The following is a 20524-nucleotide window of genomic DNA, read 5'->3' as shown; positions in this document are numbered from 1 at the left end:
GCGCTCTGGGAGCGAATCCAGCCGGACTGAGAGAACATCTGAATAACACTGCCATAGAGAGGCTCACAATGGCTTGAAATGGGGCTGCGTTGTCCAACAATACTTCGCTGGTTCTTAGATCCATGGATAGAAGCCAAATCATCATCAATAATCCAAAAAATCACTTGTTAACACTCGATAGTCATGTAACCAGTAATAATAATAATAGTAGTGGTAGTAGTAGCAGAGATTTGAGTGTTAAGACTACAATTCTGGAGACCAGAGTTCCCAGTTTGGCCAGGGAAACCCACTGGGAGACCTTGGGCAATAAGTCACACATACAATAAGGCCATGGCAAACGTCCTCAAACCTTGCCAGGAAAACCCTATTATAGGTTCATCTTAGGGTTGCCATATGTCGAAATGACTGGAAGGCACACAACACACACATACACACCTCTCTTCTCTGGGGCTCCCAAATCCCTCTTTTAATGACTTACTTTCCTTAATTACTCTGAATGGCAGTTGTTTAGGATCTGTCCTTGCCAGGCTGCATCAGTGTCCCTTTTTGGTGCTCCCAACCCTTGCAGGACTTCCCGATCTTGCACCTGGACGGCATCGTGGATGACCACTCCAACGTCCTGGGCTTCTCCATGTTCAACACCAGCCACCCTTTCTACACGGAGTTTGTCCGCAGCCTGAACATGTCCTGGAGGGAGAACTGCGAGGTCAGCCCTTACCCAGGGCCAGCGGTAAGAGAGCCAGGGGCAAGAGAGGGAGTGCGCAATGCCCATGCGCTGGGCGTTTCCTTCAAAATGCAACAAGTGTGTGGGGATGGTTTGGACTGCATCACAAAGTGGAAGGCTTTGTGATGCAACCAACTGGGGGGGAATTGAGGGTGCTTTCCACTTGGAAAAGTTTTGGTCCCAGATGATATTTCCCCCAAGTTCTGTGCTTACCTGAAATTGGCTGGTTCTTGCAGGACAAATGCCATTCTGCTTCCGAAAGGCCCACGGAGCAAGAAGGTTTCCGGAAGTAGATGGTGGTTTCCATCAATCCCCACATCTGTCCTTTTCAGCCCTTAAGCCATGCTGCCTTTTAAATTGAGAAACCAGTGTCTTGGTTGGTTTTACTGGGTAGATCAAGCCACCTGCAGAAAGCAAGGCCTATTCCGTTCTGTCTGGAAGGAGCCTTTGCCATTTCCCCAAATGGGTTGGAAGCATTCAATTCTCCCCTGGCCCCATCCTTTCCCTTTGTTAATGATTTGTAGTTCATCAACAGCGGAGGGGGGGGGGATAAAAGAAAGGGAAGCCCAAAGTGTTCTTTCCGTTGATCAGCGTGGCTGCCTCCTCCTTCTCCTCGGCTGGAGGCGATTGTTAGGCTCCCTGGGGGACCCAGGAAATGATGATTTGCAAGCCGACAGTTAATTCTAGGTCTGGCGCTAGGAAATTGCTGGGGGCAGATGGGTGAAAAGGAAAGGTCTGGTGGGTGAATCCCTGGGTTCTCGTTAAAAACAAAAGGATTCAAAGGGAAGCGGATCCTCCGGGTCTCAGAACTTGACCCCTGACTCATTCGGTCCCACTCCACTTCTGGCCTGGCACTTGGAAAAGGAAAAGATCCGCTTGGAAAAGGAGGACTGTCACTGAATGGAGAGGCTCAAGAGAGGAACATCTCTGCCCTAGAGACTAGAGAAAGGGGGAGTTTTTGGACTATAACTCCCAGCGGCTGGCTGGGGGCATTCTGGGAGTTGCAGTCCAAAAAGCTCACTCCCCCCACAAGCTCTGCTCTACCCACTGCTCTCGGGCTGAATTATTTGCTCAAAATAGGTCAAAGAAGTGGCAAATATGGCTCTGTGTGCGTGTGTGTGTGTGTGTGTGTGTGGATGTATATATTTGTGCCATAATCAAGACTGTTTATGAAACTTCATACTGACCAGTTTTCAGTGTCTCAAAAGAGACGTACAACACACAAAGTGGTACACAAATTATAACAATAGATTCCAGAATAACGGAATGACTTGCTCCCCTTTTAGCTGTCGGCGGCACTGATGTTTGACGCCGTCCACGTGGTGGTAAGCGCCGTCCGGGAACTGAACCGCAGCCAAGAGATCGGGGTCAAACCCCTGGCCTGCACATCATCCAACATCTGGCAGCATGGCACCAGCCTCATGAACTACCTGCGAATGGTGAGAGACGGGTTCTTCCCAGAAGCTCTGGTTGTTATTAGAAATTGGCGGACGTCTGCACATGGTCAGGAGCAGCTTTGGAGTGGATCCAGGGCCAAAGCTTGGGAGTTTTGATGGGAAGGGCCTGCCAGCCCCCTTGGATTGCCCTGGTCCCCCTTTTGCTGCAGTCTCCACAGAAGCTGGAGGGGAACATGGATCCTCACAGCAGTGATTAGGAGCTGTATCTCTGTTGCCGTCCAGAGCATTTTGGACTGGCTTTCTCTTGAATGGGCAAGAGCCATTAGCTTTGCAAAAAGCTAGCTTTTGGTGTGAAAAAGAATGGGTAGAAATTGTTTTGGATCAGCCCTAAATTACCTGCATGTAGGTGTGTGGCAGAGGTGGGCAAAGGGTATGGCTTGTGTGCGCCAATTTGCAGCCACTGAAGCCTCGCAAAGCCTCCCAATTTTGCCCCATGCTATCCCCCTGTGAAGAATTTTAAAAGCATCTACATGTGGTTTATTTTTCCCCATGATACTTTTTTACAGCCACTTTTGTATATGTGTGTGTGCATGCACCAGGGCCTCTGGACACTCACTCCAATTTGGGGGGTGCAGAGATCTGAGCGCCAGCCTCCCAGCTCTGCTCCGGTTCTGGGGGTGTCTCACTCTCTCCCCTCTTCCTCCTGTTCCCCCCACGTCCGTACGTCCGTCCCTCCGATCCCCATCTCTGTCTCTCCATCCGTGGCCAGGTAGAGTATGACGGGCTGACGGGCCGCGTGGAGTTCAACAGCAAAGGCCAGCGCACCAATTACACCTTGCGGATCCTGGAGAAAGCCCGGCACGGACACCGGGAGGTAAGGGGGAGGCGGTGGAGGGCAGGCGGGTCGGCAGGCAGGCCATGGCACACCTGGCCCCCCTCCTGGTCTGGGTCATGGCTCCAGGACACCTTAATAGTAGTGAACCCCTCACCAGCACCAGTCCGTGAGCCACTGCCCACTGGTCTGTGGTGAGCTTGCAGGAAATGATGTGAACAGGGTAATAATCTGGCACAAATATGGTGCCAGTCCCTGGAACATTTCTGCAGGGAAAATCACTACTTTGCCAGACCAGCGAGCTTGAGAAGCACTAGGTTAATTGATTCAAAGATATAGCTGTGTTAGTCTGGCAAGTCAGTGTGCAAAGAGATCTTGTAGCACCTTGGCGAGCAACTGAAAGAAAGAAGTAGGCAGCAGGACCTTTCATAGACTTGAGCCTAGATGCATTTGACAAAGCAGGCACAAGTCTATGACAGTTCATGCTACCAGCTTCTGTTTTAGTCTCAAAAGTGCTACAAGATCCCTTTGCTTACTGTGTTAATAATGCAGTTGCATACTACACACACATGTTTTTATGCAACCCCCCCCCCCAATACTGGATTGGTTTTAGTGAACCCCACTTCCAGCCTTTCTCCTCCTCACAGATTGGGGTGTGGTACTCCAACCGGACCCTCGCTATGAATGCCACCACGCTGGACATCAATGTGTCGGAGAGCCTGGTGAACAAGACGCTGATAGTCACCACCATCTTGGTAAGTGGGCCTGATCCCTGCCTCCTATGGGGACCTGGCTGCGGCGTTTTCGGGGGCTAAGGACTGTGAGGGGTGGACGGGATGCTGGGTGTCCCTTCAAAAAGTAATGGTTCCAAGGTAAACAAAGACTTCATTGCGCTTTTGTTAAGCGCTGCAAGAGTAGAAGTAGCAAAACCGTGGAAAATTTTTAAAGGTGATGGAAGCAAGGGATGGAGTGACACATTATATTTGTAAGAAAAGGAAAAGCCTATTAACTAAAGAAGATGGATATAGTGGGCTCTTGGTATCGGCTGGGTTTCTTTCCTGCATGCACTGCGACATGTTGGCTCCTTGCCATCTCTTACAGGAGAATCCCTATGTCATGCGCCGCGCAAACTTCCAGGAGCTGTCCGGCACGGAGCAATACGAGGGCTTCTGCGTGGACATGCTCCACGAACTGGCTGACATCCTTAAGTTCCGCTTCCAGATTAAACTGGTGGACGATGGGCTCTACGGGGCACCTGAACCCAATGGCTCTTGGACAGGAATGGTGGGCGAGCTCATCAACCGGGTACGGCCGTGGGGCACCCCCTCTCCCCCCTTCCATCCCCAGAAACGGGAGGCATGGCTTCCTTCTGGGGAGTTCCTCCCATCCTCTTCCCCCCAAGGAGACCCCAAAGCTCTCTGTGCAATTTTGCTGCCTGGGATGGGAAACAGCGCACTGCACCCAGACCCTCCGGAGGTCAAGGGACTTAAGTCAATGTTTGTAACACTCTGTGTAAAGACAGAAATATATACAGTAAATATGGGAAAGCTTTGGAGTTTGGGAAAAGGTGCTCCAGTTCCCAGAATCCCAAGCCATGGTCATGCTTATGGTCACCCTAGTGAACACTTTGGTGAAAAAGAAATATGTACGTTCCTAGTTTTCAACTGTATATTGAGAGCAAGATGTTCTCTGCATTGAATGACTGGGAACTTTTCCACCTGACCCTTGGCTGGTTGCTTCAGATCGATATGTCAAATCTCTCCCTTGGCTTCCAAAAGTCTGTTGCACACCAATCCCTTCACATGCACAAGGTATTGTTTGCATGGTCTTTCCTTCACTGCCCAGTTGCCAAACAGACCTCTCATTTCTCTTGATGGAGGTGGGCTGTTTGACTCCTTCCTTCCCTCTGAGATGATAGAATGGCTGGAGAAGAAAAGCATGGACTCTTTTGTTCTTGGTCCCATCCGATGGAGCATGATACACACTTCTCTTGAGTGTTTGAGCGTTGTGTGTTTGTGTGTGCATTTAATGGTCCTCTCTGGTCCTTGCTCTGCAGAAAGCTGACCTTGCGGTGGCCGCCTTCACCATCACGGCCGAGCGAGAGAAGGTCATTGACTTCTCCAAGCCCTTCATGACTTTGGGCATCAGCATCCTTTACCGGGTGCACATGGTAGGTTGGTGGGTCCCATCTTGCTTGGCATTCAGGACGGCATTAGACCAGGATGGGCAACTGTGCCAATGTGGGGGTCCCTTTTTCAGCCCCCTTCCAAGTGTCTGGTGGGCTCCACTCATGGAAGAAACCCTAAAACAGTTGCACATTTTGTGAGAGAGAGCAAGAGGTTTGGTCTCCCTGTCCTTGCATCCTGGTGCTTTTCTTTGCAGGGGCGCAAACCAGGCTATTTCTCCTTCCTGGACCCCTTCTCTCCAGCTGTCTGGCTCTTCATGCTCTTGGCCTACCTGGCGGTCAGCTGCGTCCTCTTCCTAGCTGCCCGGTGAGTGACCCTTGCCATGGCTCCATCCCCGGCTTGGCTTTGAGGCATCCTTCCTTGGGACTGGCTTTATTCTCCAAAATAGGAGGTTGTGGGAGAGGAGGGTTATTCACAGTGCCTTTAGACAGGAGAGCATCAGGGGGTTGTGGCATTACTTGCTGGACTCCTTGAGGCTTGTTAAAAATCCCAGTGACATTGCTCTTGTCCTGGATTGTTTCCTGGAAATTCCCAGCACCGGCTGTAACATTTCATTCCCAATTTCAAGCAGGTTTCTTTTTAATTCCAAGACCTATCAGAACAGTATCTTCCCTTCTCTTCTGTTTTGTGCAACTTGGAAATGTACCCTGCTCCTTGTGCATGAAACTGTGGGCAGAATTGCTTTTTTAAAACTGTATCCTGGTTGAAATTGAGAATGGTTGCAAGGGTCCAGATTAAGATTGCTTTGGAGGCCACATCTGACCTGCAGGCTACCAACTGGCCCTTGGCCCTGCTTTGTAGGAGAGACTAGTTGTCTGATAGAAGCATTTATATAAATATGTGACACTTAGAAGGGCTGGTGCGCATGGTTTCCATGCAGATTTCTCGGGTCGTTCAGTCTGTCCCTGGGAAGTGATGCTAAATCCTTTTGTGGAGAGCTTCTGCATCCAGAGCTTGTGGGTTCCCTTTAACCAGAATGGAACTAGTTACTTTGCTGACTGCTCTGACCAACCAAGATGTTACTGCCTTCCAGAGGCGTAACACTCAGAGTCACTGTTTTGCTGACAGGTTCCGCTCACGGCTACCATTTTGCCGTTGGAAAACAGAGGGAAAGGCTCTCTTCTTCCCCTGAGTGGCCAACTCAGGTATTGACACTTGGAAATCCTGGGGGAAATGCAAGAAGCGTCACAAAGGGTACACTTACACTGCAGAAACAATTCAGTGTGACACCACTTTAACTGCCACGGCTCCGTCCTACACAACTTTGGGGTTTGTAGCTTGTTGTGGCACCAGAGCCTAAATACCTTGTAAAACTACAAATCCCAAAATTCCATAGGATGCAGCTATAGCCCTTAAAGTGGTGCCAAACTGCACTGTTTGTACAGTCAGCCCTCCTTATCCACAGACCTTTTATCCACAGATTCAAGCATCCATGGCTTGAAAATATATATCTTTTAAAAAGTATAAATTCCCAATAGCAAACCTTGAGTGTCCATTTTATATACAGGACACCATTTTGCTATGCCATTATATTTAATGGGACTGGAGCATCCACTGGTTTTGGTATCCACGGGAGTCCTGGAACCAAACCCCAGCAGATGCACCCAAAGTGATCCTTCCTGGCTGCAGTAGTCTGCAGTTCCCCCAAATAATGACCAATAGCCAGACAACTTGTTCCTTATCCCTTGGGAAGTAGTGCATTACTGCCCTGTATGTTATGGGGAAAAAGGTAACTCCATTCAGCCTCATTACTGCATAAAAAGAACTAGTTGACAAAATAAAAACCATTCCCTCCTTAGCTCTGGGTGCCTCTCTTGGGTTCCCGTGATGCACTCTGGGACCAAGGGCATGGACTTTCCTGTCTGTTCACACTGACATGAGCCATTCTTTCTCCCCTTTCTCCCTTTCTGGTGTTTATTCGTCCCCTTTCCGCAGGCTGAGCCCCTACGAATGGTACAACCCTCACCCCTGCCTCCGGGAGCGACACAACGTCCTGGAAAACCAGTACACTCTTGGCAACAGCCTCTGGTTCCCCGTCGGGGGCTTCATGCAGCAGGGCTCCGAGATCATGCCCCGGGCCCTTTCCACCCGATGCGTCAGCGGGGTCTGGTGAGCAGCAGGGGGATGCAACCCTACATTTTGGGAAGACAAATCCCACAACCCCCCCCCCAAAAAAAATGTTGGATGGGGGATCCTGGGACTTGTAGTCCGACATTAGCATATCTAGCCCCAAGACCCTGAGCTCTAGGTTGCATTTGAGCGTGAGTTTAAGGCAGAACCAGCAAAAATTCAGCTTCTCTGGAAACACTTTTTCTTCAGTAATTTTGGTTGGTTAGTTAACATTATTAAATCTACAGCGCTATGTAAATAAAGTATTTATTTAAATATTATAAATTATTATTATTATTATTATTATTATTATTATTTTCTTATGTCCCTCCTTTCTCCCAATGTAGGGACTCACGATTTTATCCCCCACTTCTGGGAATCTGCCTCTTTAAAAATGTGCCATCGTTGTTGTTCCTAGGAATCTTGATATTTCCCGGGACGATAATGATAATAAGGTCTGGAACCCCAAATTGCTGTCTTAATTGGGACATTAATTGTTGGGGGACGTTTGGTTGATTAATTGTTGGGGGATGTTTTTAATTAGCCAGGGCAGCGTTTAATCTGTGAATTAAGGACACGGTTATCTCCCCCTTTTTGGAGGCTGTTTTTCACTCTGGCGCCTCTCCATCCCAAAGAAGGGCAAAGGGAGACGTCGCGAAGGAGGCTTTCTCTTCTAATAAGAGATCCCCATTTTGCCTTTATTACACTTTCAGTCTCCTGGTTTTCCCCATCTGTGTCTCATGTTTTAGTGCTCTCCAGCTCTGATTCATTAATTGAGAATTGAATAGAGAGGCAGATAATGAATATTCTTGGGTCCTGAATTGGTCCTTGGCCTGAATACCATTTTGTTGTTGTTGCTGCTGTTGTTGTTGTTGTTGTTGTTGTGTGCTCCCAGTTCTAATTATATTTTTTCCCTTTTCTCTTTGAAGACGTCGCTGAGCCTGTTGTAGAAAGAGACACAACCCGGCGGTTCCCATGTCAGAGGGGCAGCGAATCCATGCCAGGATTTGTCTGTTTTTAAAGCCTGGGAGAAACCCAGGAGTGGATTCATTTCCCCACTGGAAGGGATCCACCAGCCCCACTTTACATACCAGATTAACTTTGTAAAAAGTGTGTTGTAGTTACTCCTCAAGCCCACTTTCCTTTTTCCTCTTTACAACATGAGTCCACACTGCAGAAATAATCCAGTTTGAGTCCGCTTTAACTGCCTTGGCTCAGTGCTAGGGAATCCTGGGAACTGTAGTTTTGTGAGACATTGAGCCTTCTCTGCCAGAGAGAGCTCTGGTGCCACAATAAACTACAAATCCCAGAATTCTCTATCAGTCAAAGCGGTCTCAGACTGGATTATTTCTGCAGTGTGTTTTGGGCCCTGATTCAATGGCCAGTCACTTTGTGTGCACCAAGAGCAACCAGAGTTCATAGTCTGTTATTCCACAACTTTAAGTGTGCTGATAGTAGACCTTGTGTACAATCTGTAGTATAGTTAATCAACGGGGCCCACGTCTCCATAAAAGCGTCCTTTTGGTATTTCCCCTTTGGTCAGCTTGAGCCGAAACCAGGATTTGTGTCTCCTGAGGTCAGTCCTTGTAAGATGGACATGGCTGACCCTTTGCCCGAAGCCTGTGCCACCAGGCCATGTCCTTCGCCACAATTGTTGGGAAAGCTGTGGGCTTCTGCCAAGTGCGGAGATGGCCTTCTCTCCAGGCTAATGCTTCTTTAATGGGCAGCCGCAGAGAACTCAGAGGCGCATCTGTTTTTAAATAAACATGGATAGGTTCGGATGGCTGGTGCCTCCTACTTTCCGACAACAAAATAAAAATAAACCCCCACCCGTCAAAGAAACATTCTGGCGTCTGGAAGATGTCCAGAGAAGGGGATCTGCCTCCTTTGCAGCTGCCTGGCAGGAAAGGAGCCGCCGGCTGTGAGGATGGGGCTTACCACGTCTTATTTGCAAGTGTGACGTTGTTCCCTTTAAAAGGCAGCCTTGTCCAAGTGGGCGCTTGCCCACTGTTTGCAGCCTGGATATCTGTAGAAATACACAACTTACAACTTGGAAGACTTCACTTTTCTTGAAACTTGGAAGGAAACTGACTCCAGTGGCAGAAATAATCCAGTTTGACATCACTTTAACTGCCGAGACTCTTTGCGATGGAAACCCTAGCAATTGTAGATTGTGGTGACACCAGGGATCTCTGACTAAATCTCACCAAAATACAAGTGGCAGAATCCCATTGCATTGAGCCAGGGCAGTTAAAATAGAGTCAGACTGGATTATTCCTGCAGTGCCGATGCTGCCTAAGTAAAACTTCCTATTGCTTCATGGAATGAGTTTCCAAAGAGGCTCCCAGACCAGATTCTGGAACTGTATTTGGATTGTGGGTCCAGGATTTCCCTTTTTGTGTTCCTTTTTTCCCCTCTGCTACCTTCAGGCAAAGGATACCCTGAGCATGTGCAGAATGCCCTTGTCCTACTATGGTCGCTTTTGGCAAAATCCTCCCCTAAATTGCAAGGACACATTTTTAGTAGTTTTGAGCCCCAGCCGCTGACTTAAGAATTAGGCCTGTAAAGAATATGAGAAGTTATGGGAAGATTAGTTGAAAAGGAGGTTTTAAATCATCGAGAAACCTTGGCTAAAAGAATACAAGGCTGATGAGAATCTCCACAGTTCAGGACTGGATCTCTGCAAAATCCTTGTCTAGTTGTTTTGAACAGAAAGCAGCATTTTCTGCGCAGAAAGTGATATTTCCGCACAAGAACATTACAGAAAATGCTGCTGCGTTTGGGGACATTCCCTGCAAAAGTGGCACCTGGTCAGTTTGCACAGAAGGCGCTCTCCGCTGCGCATACCAACCGCCTTTGAGTTTTGCATGGACTTTCCCCAACCGCAGCCTCTAGGAAACAGCTTTTTGTCCAACGGAAATAATATTTCCGTGCAGAAAATGACTTGCGTTATTCTGTTTTGTACACGCTGCTTATTGTTGTTGTCTGCTTTATATGGCTATAGGGCTGGGAAGGGATCAGTTGGGTTTTCATTGTATTTTTATTGTGCTTCCAGTGTTGTTAGCCGCCTGGGTTCCTCCTTGACTGGGCAGGATACACATCAATTGTTGATTGTTGTTGTTGTTGCTGCTGCTGCTGCTTCGTTCTAGAAGAACATTAGTGACAAATTACATCCCTGTTTAGAGGACTGTGGAGGAATACCAGTTTTCTCTCACAGCGGGGAAGAAATGGCTTCCCTCGCCCACCTCCCTCAAATGCAAGGATGAGAGAGACGGGGATTTGCGTTTGGGGTTGTGGTGGGGAGCGTGTCTCTTGCTCACGGCGTGCCACTGTTGTTGTTGTTGTTGTTCCTGGCGCAGGTGGGCATTCACGCTGATCATCATCTCCTCCTACACGGCCAACCTGGCCGCCTTCCTGACCGTCCAGCGGATGGAGGTGCCCATCGAGTCGGCGGACGACTTGGCTGACCAGACCAACATCGAATATGGCACCATCCACGCCGGCTCCACCATGACCTTCTTCCAGGTGAGAGGTGGCAATGCAATCCTACATGTCTGTGGATGGATGGAAGTCATAGTACTGCTCTCTTTTACTTTGGTCAGACCTCATTTCAAATGCTGTGTCCAGTTCTGGGCACCAAAGTTTGAGATGGATGTGGACAAGGTGGAGCATCTCCAAAGGAGGGCAGCCAAAAGGGTGGAAGGTTTGGAAACCCCCAAGCCCCATGATAAATGACTTCAGGAGCTGGGTATGTTTAGCCTGGAGAAGGTTAAGGGGTGCCATGATAACCATGTTTAAGTATTTGGAAAGGTGTCCTATGAGAAGGATGTTGAGAAGCTGGAGCATCTCCAGAGGCGGGTGGAAGGTCTGGAAACTACCAAGCCCTATGAGGAGCAACTTAGGGATCTGGGTATGTTTAGCCTGGAGAAGGGAAGGTTAAGGGGTAGCATGATAGCCATGCTTCCATTATTTGATGAGCTGCTCCCTTTCTGCTCTCTCTCTTCTTCCTTCCCCTCGGCTGTGGGTTCAAACAGGGAACAGGCTGCAAGAGAATAGGGCTTGGAAAAGAGGGCTAAGGGTAGGGCTGCCATAATTGTCCACTTTTACCAGGGACAAAATGTAGGACAAATTCAAGACCAAACTGTAGGGCAACTGCAGGACAAAACTCAGCTCAAAATGTAGGACATTTAAGGTCCACCATTTTTCTTCAATGTCCTACATTTTGGGCTGAGTTTTGTCCTGCAGTTGTCCTACAGTTTGGTCTTGAATTTGTTCCACATTTTGTCCCTGGTAAAAGTGGACAATTATGGCAACCCTAGCTAAGGGCAGGTTCCTAAGCCTTAGCAAGACAAAACGGACAGGAACTCAGGGCCTGTGGCTCTAGGGCCTGGATGTCCGACGGTGGCCTCCAGTGGTCTTTCCAAGTCTTCAAAATAACAATAAGGAGCATTGAAAATCCGTGACCTGCAGGGCTGACAGTTAGGAAGTGTATATTAGCAAGTTTCTGCTCATACCAAACAGAGGTATTGATGTTGCTTAACCCAGCCTTGGGCTTCCCTGCAAAATTAGCATATTGTCCACACTCATACATTACAGCGATGCGCATGTTTGTGCTTTTATGAAGGGTCCGCAACTCTAAATACAGGATTTTTTGACATCCATTTTAGTCAATATAAAAGGCAAAGCTTTCCAAACTTCACTTAGGGGCGTCCCTTATAAAGAGGGACACCTCGCAACCCTAGATGTGACAGAGAAGGCGAAATAGCTCACAAAACCACAATTCCCAAAAATGCCATAGCATGGAGCCATGGCAGTTTAAAGCGGTGTCAAACTGGATTATTTCTGCAGTCCAGATGCAACCCTAGTTCATTATATGCTCTGTTATGGTTGCATTTATGAGAAATATCTAAGCTGCCCTTGGTCCTTGCTGTGCCTTGGAAAGTGTTCCGTGAGCAAAGCAAGCCATGCGCAAGCGGAGGGCGCTTGCCGGGGATTTAGGAAAAGGGGGATTTGAGCCGGCGCCGCTCTCCTCGCCTCAGGGGCTCTTCCAGAACGGTCTAAAGGAGAGCGACTTCTCACGAGAGACGTTTCCTCCTCTGTGGCTTTTGCCAGTCACTGTTGCCGCTCCTTCCATTTCTGCAGGAAGGCCCTTCGTAGATCTATTCCTTGGATGTGCCTTAAGACTCTTCCAAAGATATACACACACACAATTGGGATGCTTTTTGCTGAGGAGGTCATAGGGTTTGAAGGGCAAACGTTTTCTTCTCTGAATTTTTAATGTTTTCTTTCTTAAAAAGCGTTACATGGTTAAAGTGCCACAGTGCCATTTCACTGATGCACCATAGCACTATAAATTAGAAAAGAAAGGAGGAGAAAGATACTGTTGAATTAAAAAGAAACCCACTTAATAATAAAATACTGGACCTGATGCCAAACATTGCCAGAAAATAATCCGGGAGAACAGAAATATCGTCTGGATAATAGTTTGACAGACAAACTTGAGAACAAAAGCAATAAATAATGCACCACTGGATGCATTTCTCCATCAGATGCGCCACTGGCCTAGATCCCTTTTCCCAAAACCTCTGCAAACAGAGGAGGAAATTCCAGTCCCTCTCTCTCTTTTGGCTTCCTGGACAAGGCTATGAACAGTCAGCCCTCCAGATCCATGGATATTTTTATCCATGGATTTAAGCATCCAGAGTTTTAATATTATTATTATTATTATTATTATTATTATTATTATTATTATTATTATTATTATTATCCCTTTGATTGCAGGATCTCCCCATGGACACCAAAATCCATGTACGCTCCAGTCCCATTATATACAATGGGGTAATAAAATAATATATATATATATATATATATATATATATATATATATTCCCAAAAGCAACCCTTGATTTTTCCATTTTATATAGGGGACACCATTTTATTACCCCATTGTATACAATGGGGCTGGAGCATCCAAGGATTTTGGTGTCCATAGGAAGGACTCACTGTAATATTAATAATAATAATAATAATAATAATAATAATAATAGTAATGGGACTGGGGCATCCATAGATTTTGGTGTCCATGGGGAGACCCTGGAGCCAAACCGCATTGGATAGCATGGGCCCACTGCATTGTCCTATGTATCTATATTACCCTGTGTATAGATAACACTGTGTTTACTATGTCTGCTTTTATTTTCTCCCTCTCCACAAACACATACAGAAGGGAGCGTTGTCTTTACGTAACTCCTTGGAATCAATGCCCAGAGGAAACCTCTGTCCAGCCATTTGAAGGGCTTGTTGGTCATCTGGGCTGACCTTCAGCCCTCTTTCTTTGCTGGCCGCACGTCCTCAAGACAAATCCCGCTCTGTCCCCCCATAACCTCATCCCTGAGGCTTGGTGACCCCTCTTCCGTCCTCTTCCCTTCTCTCTGGGCTTCTTGCTCACAAAAATGGGTCTGGAAGTGTGCTGTCCCTGCGGAGCGGGTACCAGGGCTGATGCCTCCGCCTGCGCGGCTGCCCCACTCCTCACCACGGACAGACGGAGTGGACAATGCGGTCCAGGGGGAGGTCAGGGATGGAGGTTTCCATGGCAACGGTAGCCAAGGTGGCAGTGACCGCATCCTCTCTCTCTCTCCCTCTTTTCTTTTTGGTCTAATTCCATCCTGCTCTCGGTTGCTCTGACAACCCATCTCCACAGTAACAGCAGCCTCTGCTCCCAGAGACGTTAATGAAGGGAAATCAATCAATAAAAAAAGGTGGCGCTCGGATGGAGGGATGGAAGGAGGGAGGGAGGGAGGCCACACCAAGAGCTTTTCTCACCATCTAAAGCCATCTCCCACTTAAGTCAAAAAGAGCATCCTCAGCACCGTTTTCTGCAATCCTCAAGGATGCAGTGGCACCGCAAATGCCATTTTAATGATACACACACACACACACACACACACACACACACACACACACACATTGGAGCCCAGTTTGGTCTTTGGATTTTGAGGGACTCAAAAAGGCAAAATTAAAAAATTCTCCAAAACCCACCACTTGTAAAAAAAGGAAAGAAAGAAAAAGGCCGTTCTCATTCCTCTTCTGATGCTGGACGCAGGCGGCCGGAGGCCTAGTATCTAGGAAGCAAAACATCCATCAAAATATCAAAACGATAATTAATAAATTGCCTCCTTTCCGCCAAAATGGGGCCGAAGGGGTTCCCAGTTTGCATCTAAGCAAAGCATGGCTCAAAAATAGTTCAAAAACAGAAGGGTTTTTAAAAAACTAAATAAGCAACCCAGTTAAGAATGATAATTTAAGCAAGTTTTAAAACAAATGCACCGCATTTAATAAAAGTCTACCTCCAGCTTTAAAAGATCTGTGCATTTAGAAAGCTCTCCTGATTCTGCTGGTTTTTCTCAATTTCTTAATGCATGTGGTTTTCTGAGCTACTTAAGAATTGTCTGAAAGTAATATGAATCAAAAGCCATTATTGTCTGTCAATAATAGGAATCAAAAGTCAATAATAGGAATCAAGATCCACTTTGGCATGGATACCTCTAAGTTTACAAATGTTTACTAATGTCTTTAAATGTCAACTATTTTCCTACTTGGGTTATACTTTGTCTTTCATGAGCCTGGAAAAGCAATGCAAAATATTAATATGTCTGGTGCTTTTGACACACTGAAAATGTTAATTTAATTAAAATGTTACCCGTGTTTAAAAAAGATCCTAAAAAAAAGAAAACCCCAAAAAAAAACCCACAACCCCATGAATTTTCTAGGGCTTTCTTAGGCAAGAGGTGGTTTTGCCAGTTCCTTCCCCTGAAATAGAACCTGCAGCATCTGGTCTTTGTTGGCGATCTCTCATCCAAGTACCAACCAGGGTAGACCTTGCTTAGCGTTCCAGATCAGACAGGTTCTGTGGCCTTTGGGGTAGTTACCCCCGCAATACCCCCAATATTTTAGGAGAAAGGAATACATAATACTACATTACAGTCCATTTCTAGAAGCCTGATGGCTTAACAGTGTTTTAATTTGTGACGGAAGGAGAACAAGGCTGGGTCTGGCTGAGACTTCCTTGGGAGAGAGTTTGAAAGACGGGGAGCAGCCGCAGAGAAGGCCCCATTGCCTCCTGCATTGCCCCAAAGGAGCCTGAGAAGGCAGTGGGGCAGAGAGGAGGACATCCGTGATGGGCATCCATAATGGCATTTCCCCAGCATTTTGGAAGGGGAGCTGGGCATCTCCGCACCCCTTGGCTACCTCTGGCCCTCATCCCCCGCTTGGCTCTCTGTCCACCCAGAACTCCCGCTACCAGACCTACCAGCGGATGTGGAACTACATGCATTCCAAGCAGCCCAGCGTCTTCGTCAAGAGCACCGAAGAGGGCATCGCCCGGGTGCTGAATTCGAAGTACGCCTTCCTCCTTGAGAGCACCATGAATGAATACCACCGGAGGCTGAACTGCAACCTCACGCAGATCGGGGGGCTGCTGGACACCAAGGGCTACGGCATTGGCATGCCGCTGGGTGAGTAGCCGCTACCCAGGTGGGGAGGATGGAGCAAGGCCAAGGTGCAAGGCAGGCAGGAAGGGGGCAGGATGCCCAGTAAGGGCAGTGGGTCAGTGTCCAGCGGTTCCCCTGGGTCACCTTTGCCCCCTTGACCTCCGCCAGGTTCTCCGTTCCGGGACGAAATCACCTTGGCCATCCTTCAGCTTCAGGAGAACAACCGCCTGGAGATCCTGAAGCGCAAATGGTGGGAAGGAAGCAAGTGCCCCAAGGAGGAGGACCACCGGGCCAAAGGTCAGAGGTTGGGAATCAGAGGCAAGGAAGGGGAGTGACCCTGGTCTGAGAGATGCCAGTCAGACGCAGGAGGGGCTCATAGAACTGTGATAAGTACAAGTATTACACAGTTATAGCATTCCGATGCCTCTCTGCCAGGGATGACGCTTCCAAGGACTTGTGATCCACGGATTCAGCCTTCCAGGGCCTGAAAATATCCAAAAATAATATAAATTCCCCCAAATAAACCTTGTTTTTGCCATTTTATATCAGGGACGCAATTTCACTATGCCATGGTATATAATGGGACTTGAGCATCCATGGATTTTGGTATCCAGGGGGTCCTGGGACCAAACCCCATTGGATGTCGAGGGCCCACTGTACTATGGAATCCTGGGATTTGCAGCCTAGGGAGGGGTGCTGGGGTTTGTAGTTTCAGGAGGGACTGAGGCTTCTCTGCCAAAGAAGGGCCATCTGATCCAGCCCCTGGCAGTGCAGGAATTTGCCACTAAACCATGCCAATAACCTCTGCTTAAAGGCCCCTCTGCAAGAGGGACCACCGCCCTTTGGGGCAAGCGATTGCAGGCTTTTTAAGCTACCTGAAGTGTGGGGCTAGTAGGATCCCCTCACCCCAAATGTGCCAGGGGCATGCACCATCATTGTGCCCATAATTGTGTCTGAGAAATGCATCATGGCCGGTCCAGGGACCCTGACTTTGAGGAGCAGAGGTCTGTTCTGCTGTCAGATGGCTTCTTAATATGAGTGTGATCCAGCTCTTCCAGTTTTGATGTGGCCCCAATGATGCCCTTCGTCTCCCCACATAAGTGTCCCTGGCAGGCTTGGAAGCAGAGGCCAGGAGGGCGAGGAAACGGCTGTGTGGGGCCTAAATTAACCCCTGGATTCGCACACAAGGCAAGCCTGTCTGTTGGGGTTCCCACAGGGCTCTTTGGATTCCCAGGTTCCATCCTGGGCTTCTCTTTGTGTCAACGGATGTAAGCTTTGCGCGGGGGACCTCTGGCGGCCTCAGAGGAGAATGCGGGCAGAAAAGGCTGGACCAGTCATTCCCAAATCTCCAGATGTTTTGGACTTCAACTCCCAGGCACCCCAGTCAGGAATGCTGGGAGCTGAAGTCCAAAGCCTCTGGAGGACCAAAGCTTGGGAACCACGGCTTTAGACGTTGCAAGAAAACACCCCTCAAAACTCCTGCCACCCAAATAATGCAAACCTAAGAGGGCTGTAGGACCTTCTCCTTAGACTGGGGTCCACTAAGATTTCCCTTACAAAGACCAGAGAAACCGTGCCGGAAAATGATGCTAGACTTTACTAAAAAGGGCTGTTCAATAATCATAGTAATAACAATTCTGGGAGCTGCCGGGGGGCAGTTGGAGGGGTGTCGAGTGGCGTGGTTTCTGCAGCGTATTTTGGGCCTCAAATAAAGGCCCCTTTCTTAAAACCTGCAATAGTCTGGCGGCCTCCCATTCGAATGCTGACCGGGGCTGACCCTGATTAGACCAATACAACATATAAAAGGAAAAACATGTAAAAAGCTATGAGTAAAATACAATTCAACTAGCCGTAGAATTAAAGATGTGCAAAATAGATCTGGAGCCAGTAACGTAGTGATTTGAGCATCAAACTCTGGAGATCAGGGTTTAATTCCTCCTTTGGGCATGGATCTGGGTGAGTTTGGAGGAGTCACACTCTCTCAGCCCCAGAAAACCCTGTGATAGGGTCACCTTGAAGGCACACAACAGCAACAACAACACAGTTGCATTAAAAGACACAAGAATGAGCAGAGGCCCCTCTGTGGATCACATATATCCTCCTCCTTTCCCCCTTTTTCACATTGTTCCTTTCCCCGCAACCACAGGGCTGGGCATGGAGAACATTGGAGGCATCTTTGTGGTGCTAATCTGTGGGCTCATCATTGCAGTCTTTGTGGCCGTCATGGAGTTTGTGTGGGCCACGCGGCGCTCAGCCGAACATGAGGAGGTGAGGATGGGTGCGGAGGGTCCCAAGGTGGGGAAATGTGGGGCGGAGGGCCGGGGTGCGTGTGCGCACAAGGGAAGGACGCAGTGGGATTTTACGTTGCTGTTGTAGTTACGAATTCTGCATTCACGGATTCAGCCAGCCACAGTTCAAACATACTCACACACACAATTTCCAAAAAGCCAACTTTGATTTTGCCGTTTTGCAGAAGGGACGCCGTTTTACTGAGCCGTTGGGTTTTGTGCCTTTTCTCTCTTGTGTTGCTTAAAAAGACTTTCAGGATATGAGGCTCAGAAGCTGCTGCTCCGCCTTTTGAGGCTTTACTCAAATGGGAGCTGTTTTCAAAATGGCTGCTCTTTTGGGGGTGCCATAACATGGCTGACCTTCCGGAACGGTCCCAGGGCTTCTCTTTGGCCGAAGGGGAAGAGTGCTTTTTATTTCTTTATCCATTCGCTGTTGAAGTTGGGGAATATGTGGCCATAAATTGACATGATGTCCGTTTTACAAAAATTGTGTATTAGTATGGACTGAATGAATTGAGGTTCGCTCTCTAAGGCGAACATCAAGATGGGCCTTTGAAGAGTTTACGTTGCGGACTGCAGCTCCTCCAGTTCCTGAGCCATGCTAGATGGGGGAGCATGGGAGTTGTAATCCAAAAGGTTGCTTTCCCAAACTCTGCGACTAGAGGTCAGTGGTCCACACTGAGAGCCAGTCTACCAGATGGAGAGGAATCCTGGAGAGATTACTTGGCATATAGCTTTCTTTAGGGCAGTTGAAGTTCAGGGAGGAATCATTGACCTCATGCAGCCTGACTTTAATAGTATTATTATTATTATTATTATTATTATTATTATTAGAGGACCGCTTTCTCACCGGCTCTTTCCCTCCCACCGTTCTGCCTGCAGATCTCCGTCTGCCAGGAGATGCTCCGTGAACTCCGTCACGCCGTGTCCTGCCGCAAGCCGACCCGCTCCCGACGCCGCCACCGACGCCACTACGCTGCCCGAGGAGCCCTGTCGCTGCGCTCCGTCCGTGAGATGCGCCTCAGCAATGGCAAGCTCTACTCGGGGACTCTGGTATCGGAGCCGGGCCCACAGCGCCTCCTGGAGGAGCCCCCCCGGCCTTGCACCCACGTCCGCATCTGCCACGAGTGCCGGCGGATCCAGACTCTCCGGGGAGCCCCCCCGCCGCCTCGGGGACCCCCACCCCCCGAGGAGGGCACCCCACGGCGGGGTGTCCCCCGCGAACTGAGCGAGCAGGAGTGAGGCGCTCCCCTGCCCCTGCCCCACCCCACGGTTGCTTACCGCCCCCTCACTCCGTCCCTGCCTTCGCTCTCGGGCGGAGGTGCCTGGTAGACATGTACGCTGTGCGTATGCCCTGACTGGGGGACCCCCGGGCCTTGGGGGGGCACCCATCTCCCACTCACGCACCCACCAACCCCAACACAAGTGTCCCTGGCACTCGGGGAACACCGAGGGTGGACATCCTGGCAGCCCCCCAACTGCTGACCCATGGGTTCTGGGCAAAGGAAGCCTCCCCAAGCCCAGGTCTGTGTACCTATATTGGGGAGTGGTCTCTCCCTTTCTAATGCCCCCAATTTGTGGGAAAGAGAAGAAGATGATGCCAGCCATGGACTCCTCAGTTGACAGGATGGACCCTTGGGCTGCTCTCTGTCCCTCTCTGTTGGTGTGGTTAAGGCATGGCTCGGCACCCACTTTCCCTTGTGGGGTCTCAAGAGTTGGCAAGACCCCCCTCTGACTTTCTCCCCACAGATGCTTCCTCAAAGAACCCGCCTTTGCCTTGCCCCCCACCCTGGCTCTTCCTGGGGCCCACTTCTTCTTCAGACACCCCCTTTCTGCCATTCCTTCCTCCCCAAAACTATGGAGGAAGGGGCTTGGATGGATACCCCGAAATTGGGCGGAGAGTCCATTCCTGCCCTGGTCTTTGGGAGCCCCACACACTTTGTGGGGCGAGGGTTTGGGGGTCTGGCTTGCCCTCCTTTGGCCTACCTGGAGAAGGTGGGGGACCCTCCCTCTCTTTGAAGACTGAGGTAGTGGTAACCCTCCTCCTTCAACCCCATTGTGAGACTGATGGGGGAAATGGGGGTCCATGTGTATAGGGAAGGGGGGTTCACATGGGACCCCCAAACCGGAGTACCTGGGGCCACGTCTGGAGGGGGTCCGTCTGTGGGTTGGGGAAGGGGAGGACTCCCCGGAGGACGGCGCAAGGCCATTGTGGGGGTGGGACGGGGATGGACAGCCGGGACCCTGGACGCGGAAGAGAGGGGCCAGCACGAAACCCCCCCCCCCCATGACGTCTTGTCTGTCTTTTTTTAATTTTTGTTTTGTTTTGTTTTCTTTTCTTTTTTTTTTTTTTTTTGGACAAATTTCTATAGAAGCCAAAAAAAATATGGAGACTTTAGTGGCAACCCCAAAAGAGAAATAAATGTGAACATACTTGATTCTTTTTACGTGAGTCATGGGAGCGGTGCGTGTTTTTGGAGGCGGCAATGTGCGTTTCTC

General features: G+C 49.0%; 1 protein-coding gene across 1 annotated transcript in view; it reads left to right on the top strand.

The window, feature by feature from the left end:
- Positions 1–20303, top strand: part of GRIK5 (glutamate ionotropic receptor kainate type subunit 5) — a 48590-nt gene extending 28287 nt beyond the window's left edge. Inside the window, exons 8-20 of the mRNA XM_089479364.1 lie at positions 569–730; positions 2011–2163; positions 2891–2995; positions 3601–3708; positions 4055–4258; positions 5010–5123; positions 5336–5445; positions 7075–7248; positions 10608–10773; positions 15536–15761; positions 15906–16034; positions 17884–18005; positions 18908–20303. Of these exons, the coding sequence (XP_089335490.1) occupies positions 569–730; positions 2011–2163; positions 2891–2995; positions 3601–3708; positions 4055–4258; positions 5010–5123; positions 5336–5445; positions 7075–7248; positions 10608–10773; positions 15536–15761; positions 15906–16034; positions 17884–18005; positions 18908–19267 (2133 nt within the window). The 3' untranslated portion in view covers positions 19268–20303. The remainder of the gene's footprint in view (positions 1–568; positions 731–2010; positions 2164–2890; positions 2996–3600; positions 3709–4054; positions 4259–5009; positions 5124–5335; positions 5446–7074; positions 7249–10607; positions 10774–15535; positions 15762–15905; positions 16035–17883; positions 18006–18907) is intronic.
- The last annotated feature ends 221 nt before the right edge of the window (positions 20304–20524 follow it).

This window comes from Sceloporus occidentalis, unplaced genomic scaffold (assembly GCF_023333645.1).
Source record: "Sceloporus occidentalis isolate IW3139 unplaced genomic scaffold, rSceOcc1.0.p SCAF_13, whole genome shotgun sequence".
Classification (NCBI taxonomy): Eukaryota; Metazoa; Chordata; class Lepidosauria; order Squamata; family Phrynosomatidae; genus Sceloporus; species Sceloporus occidentalis.
This window is presented reverse-complemented; position numbering and strand designations above follow the sequence as displayed.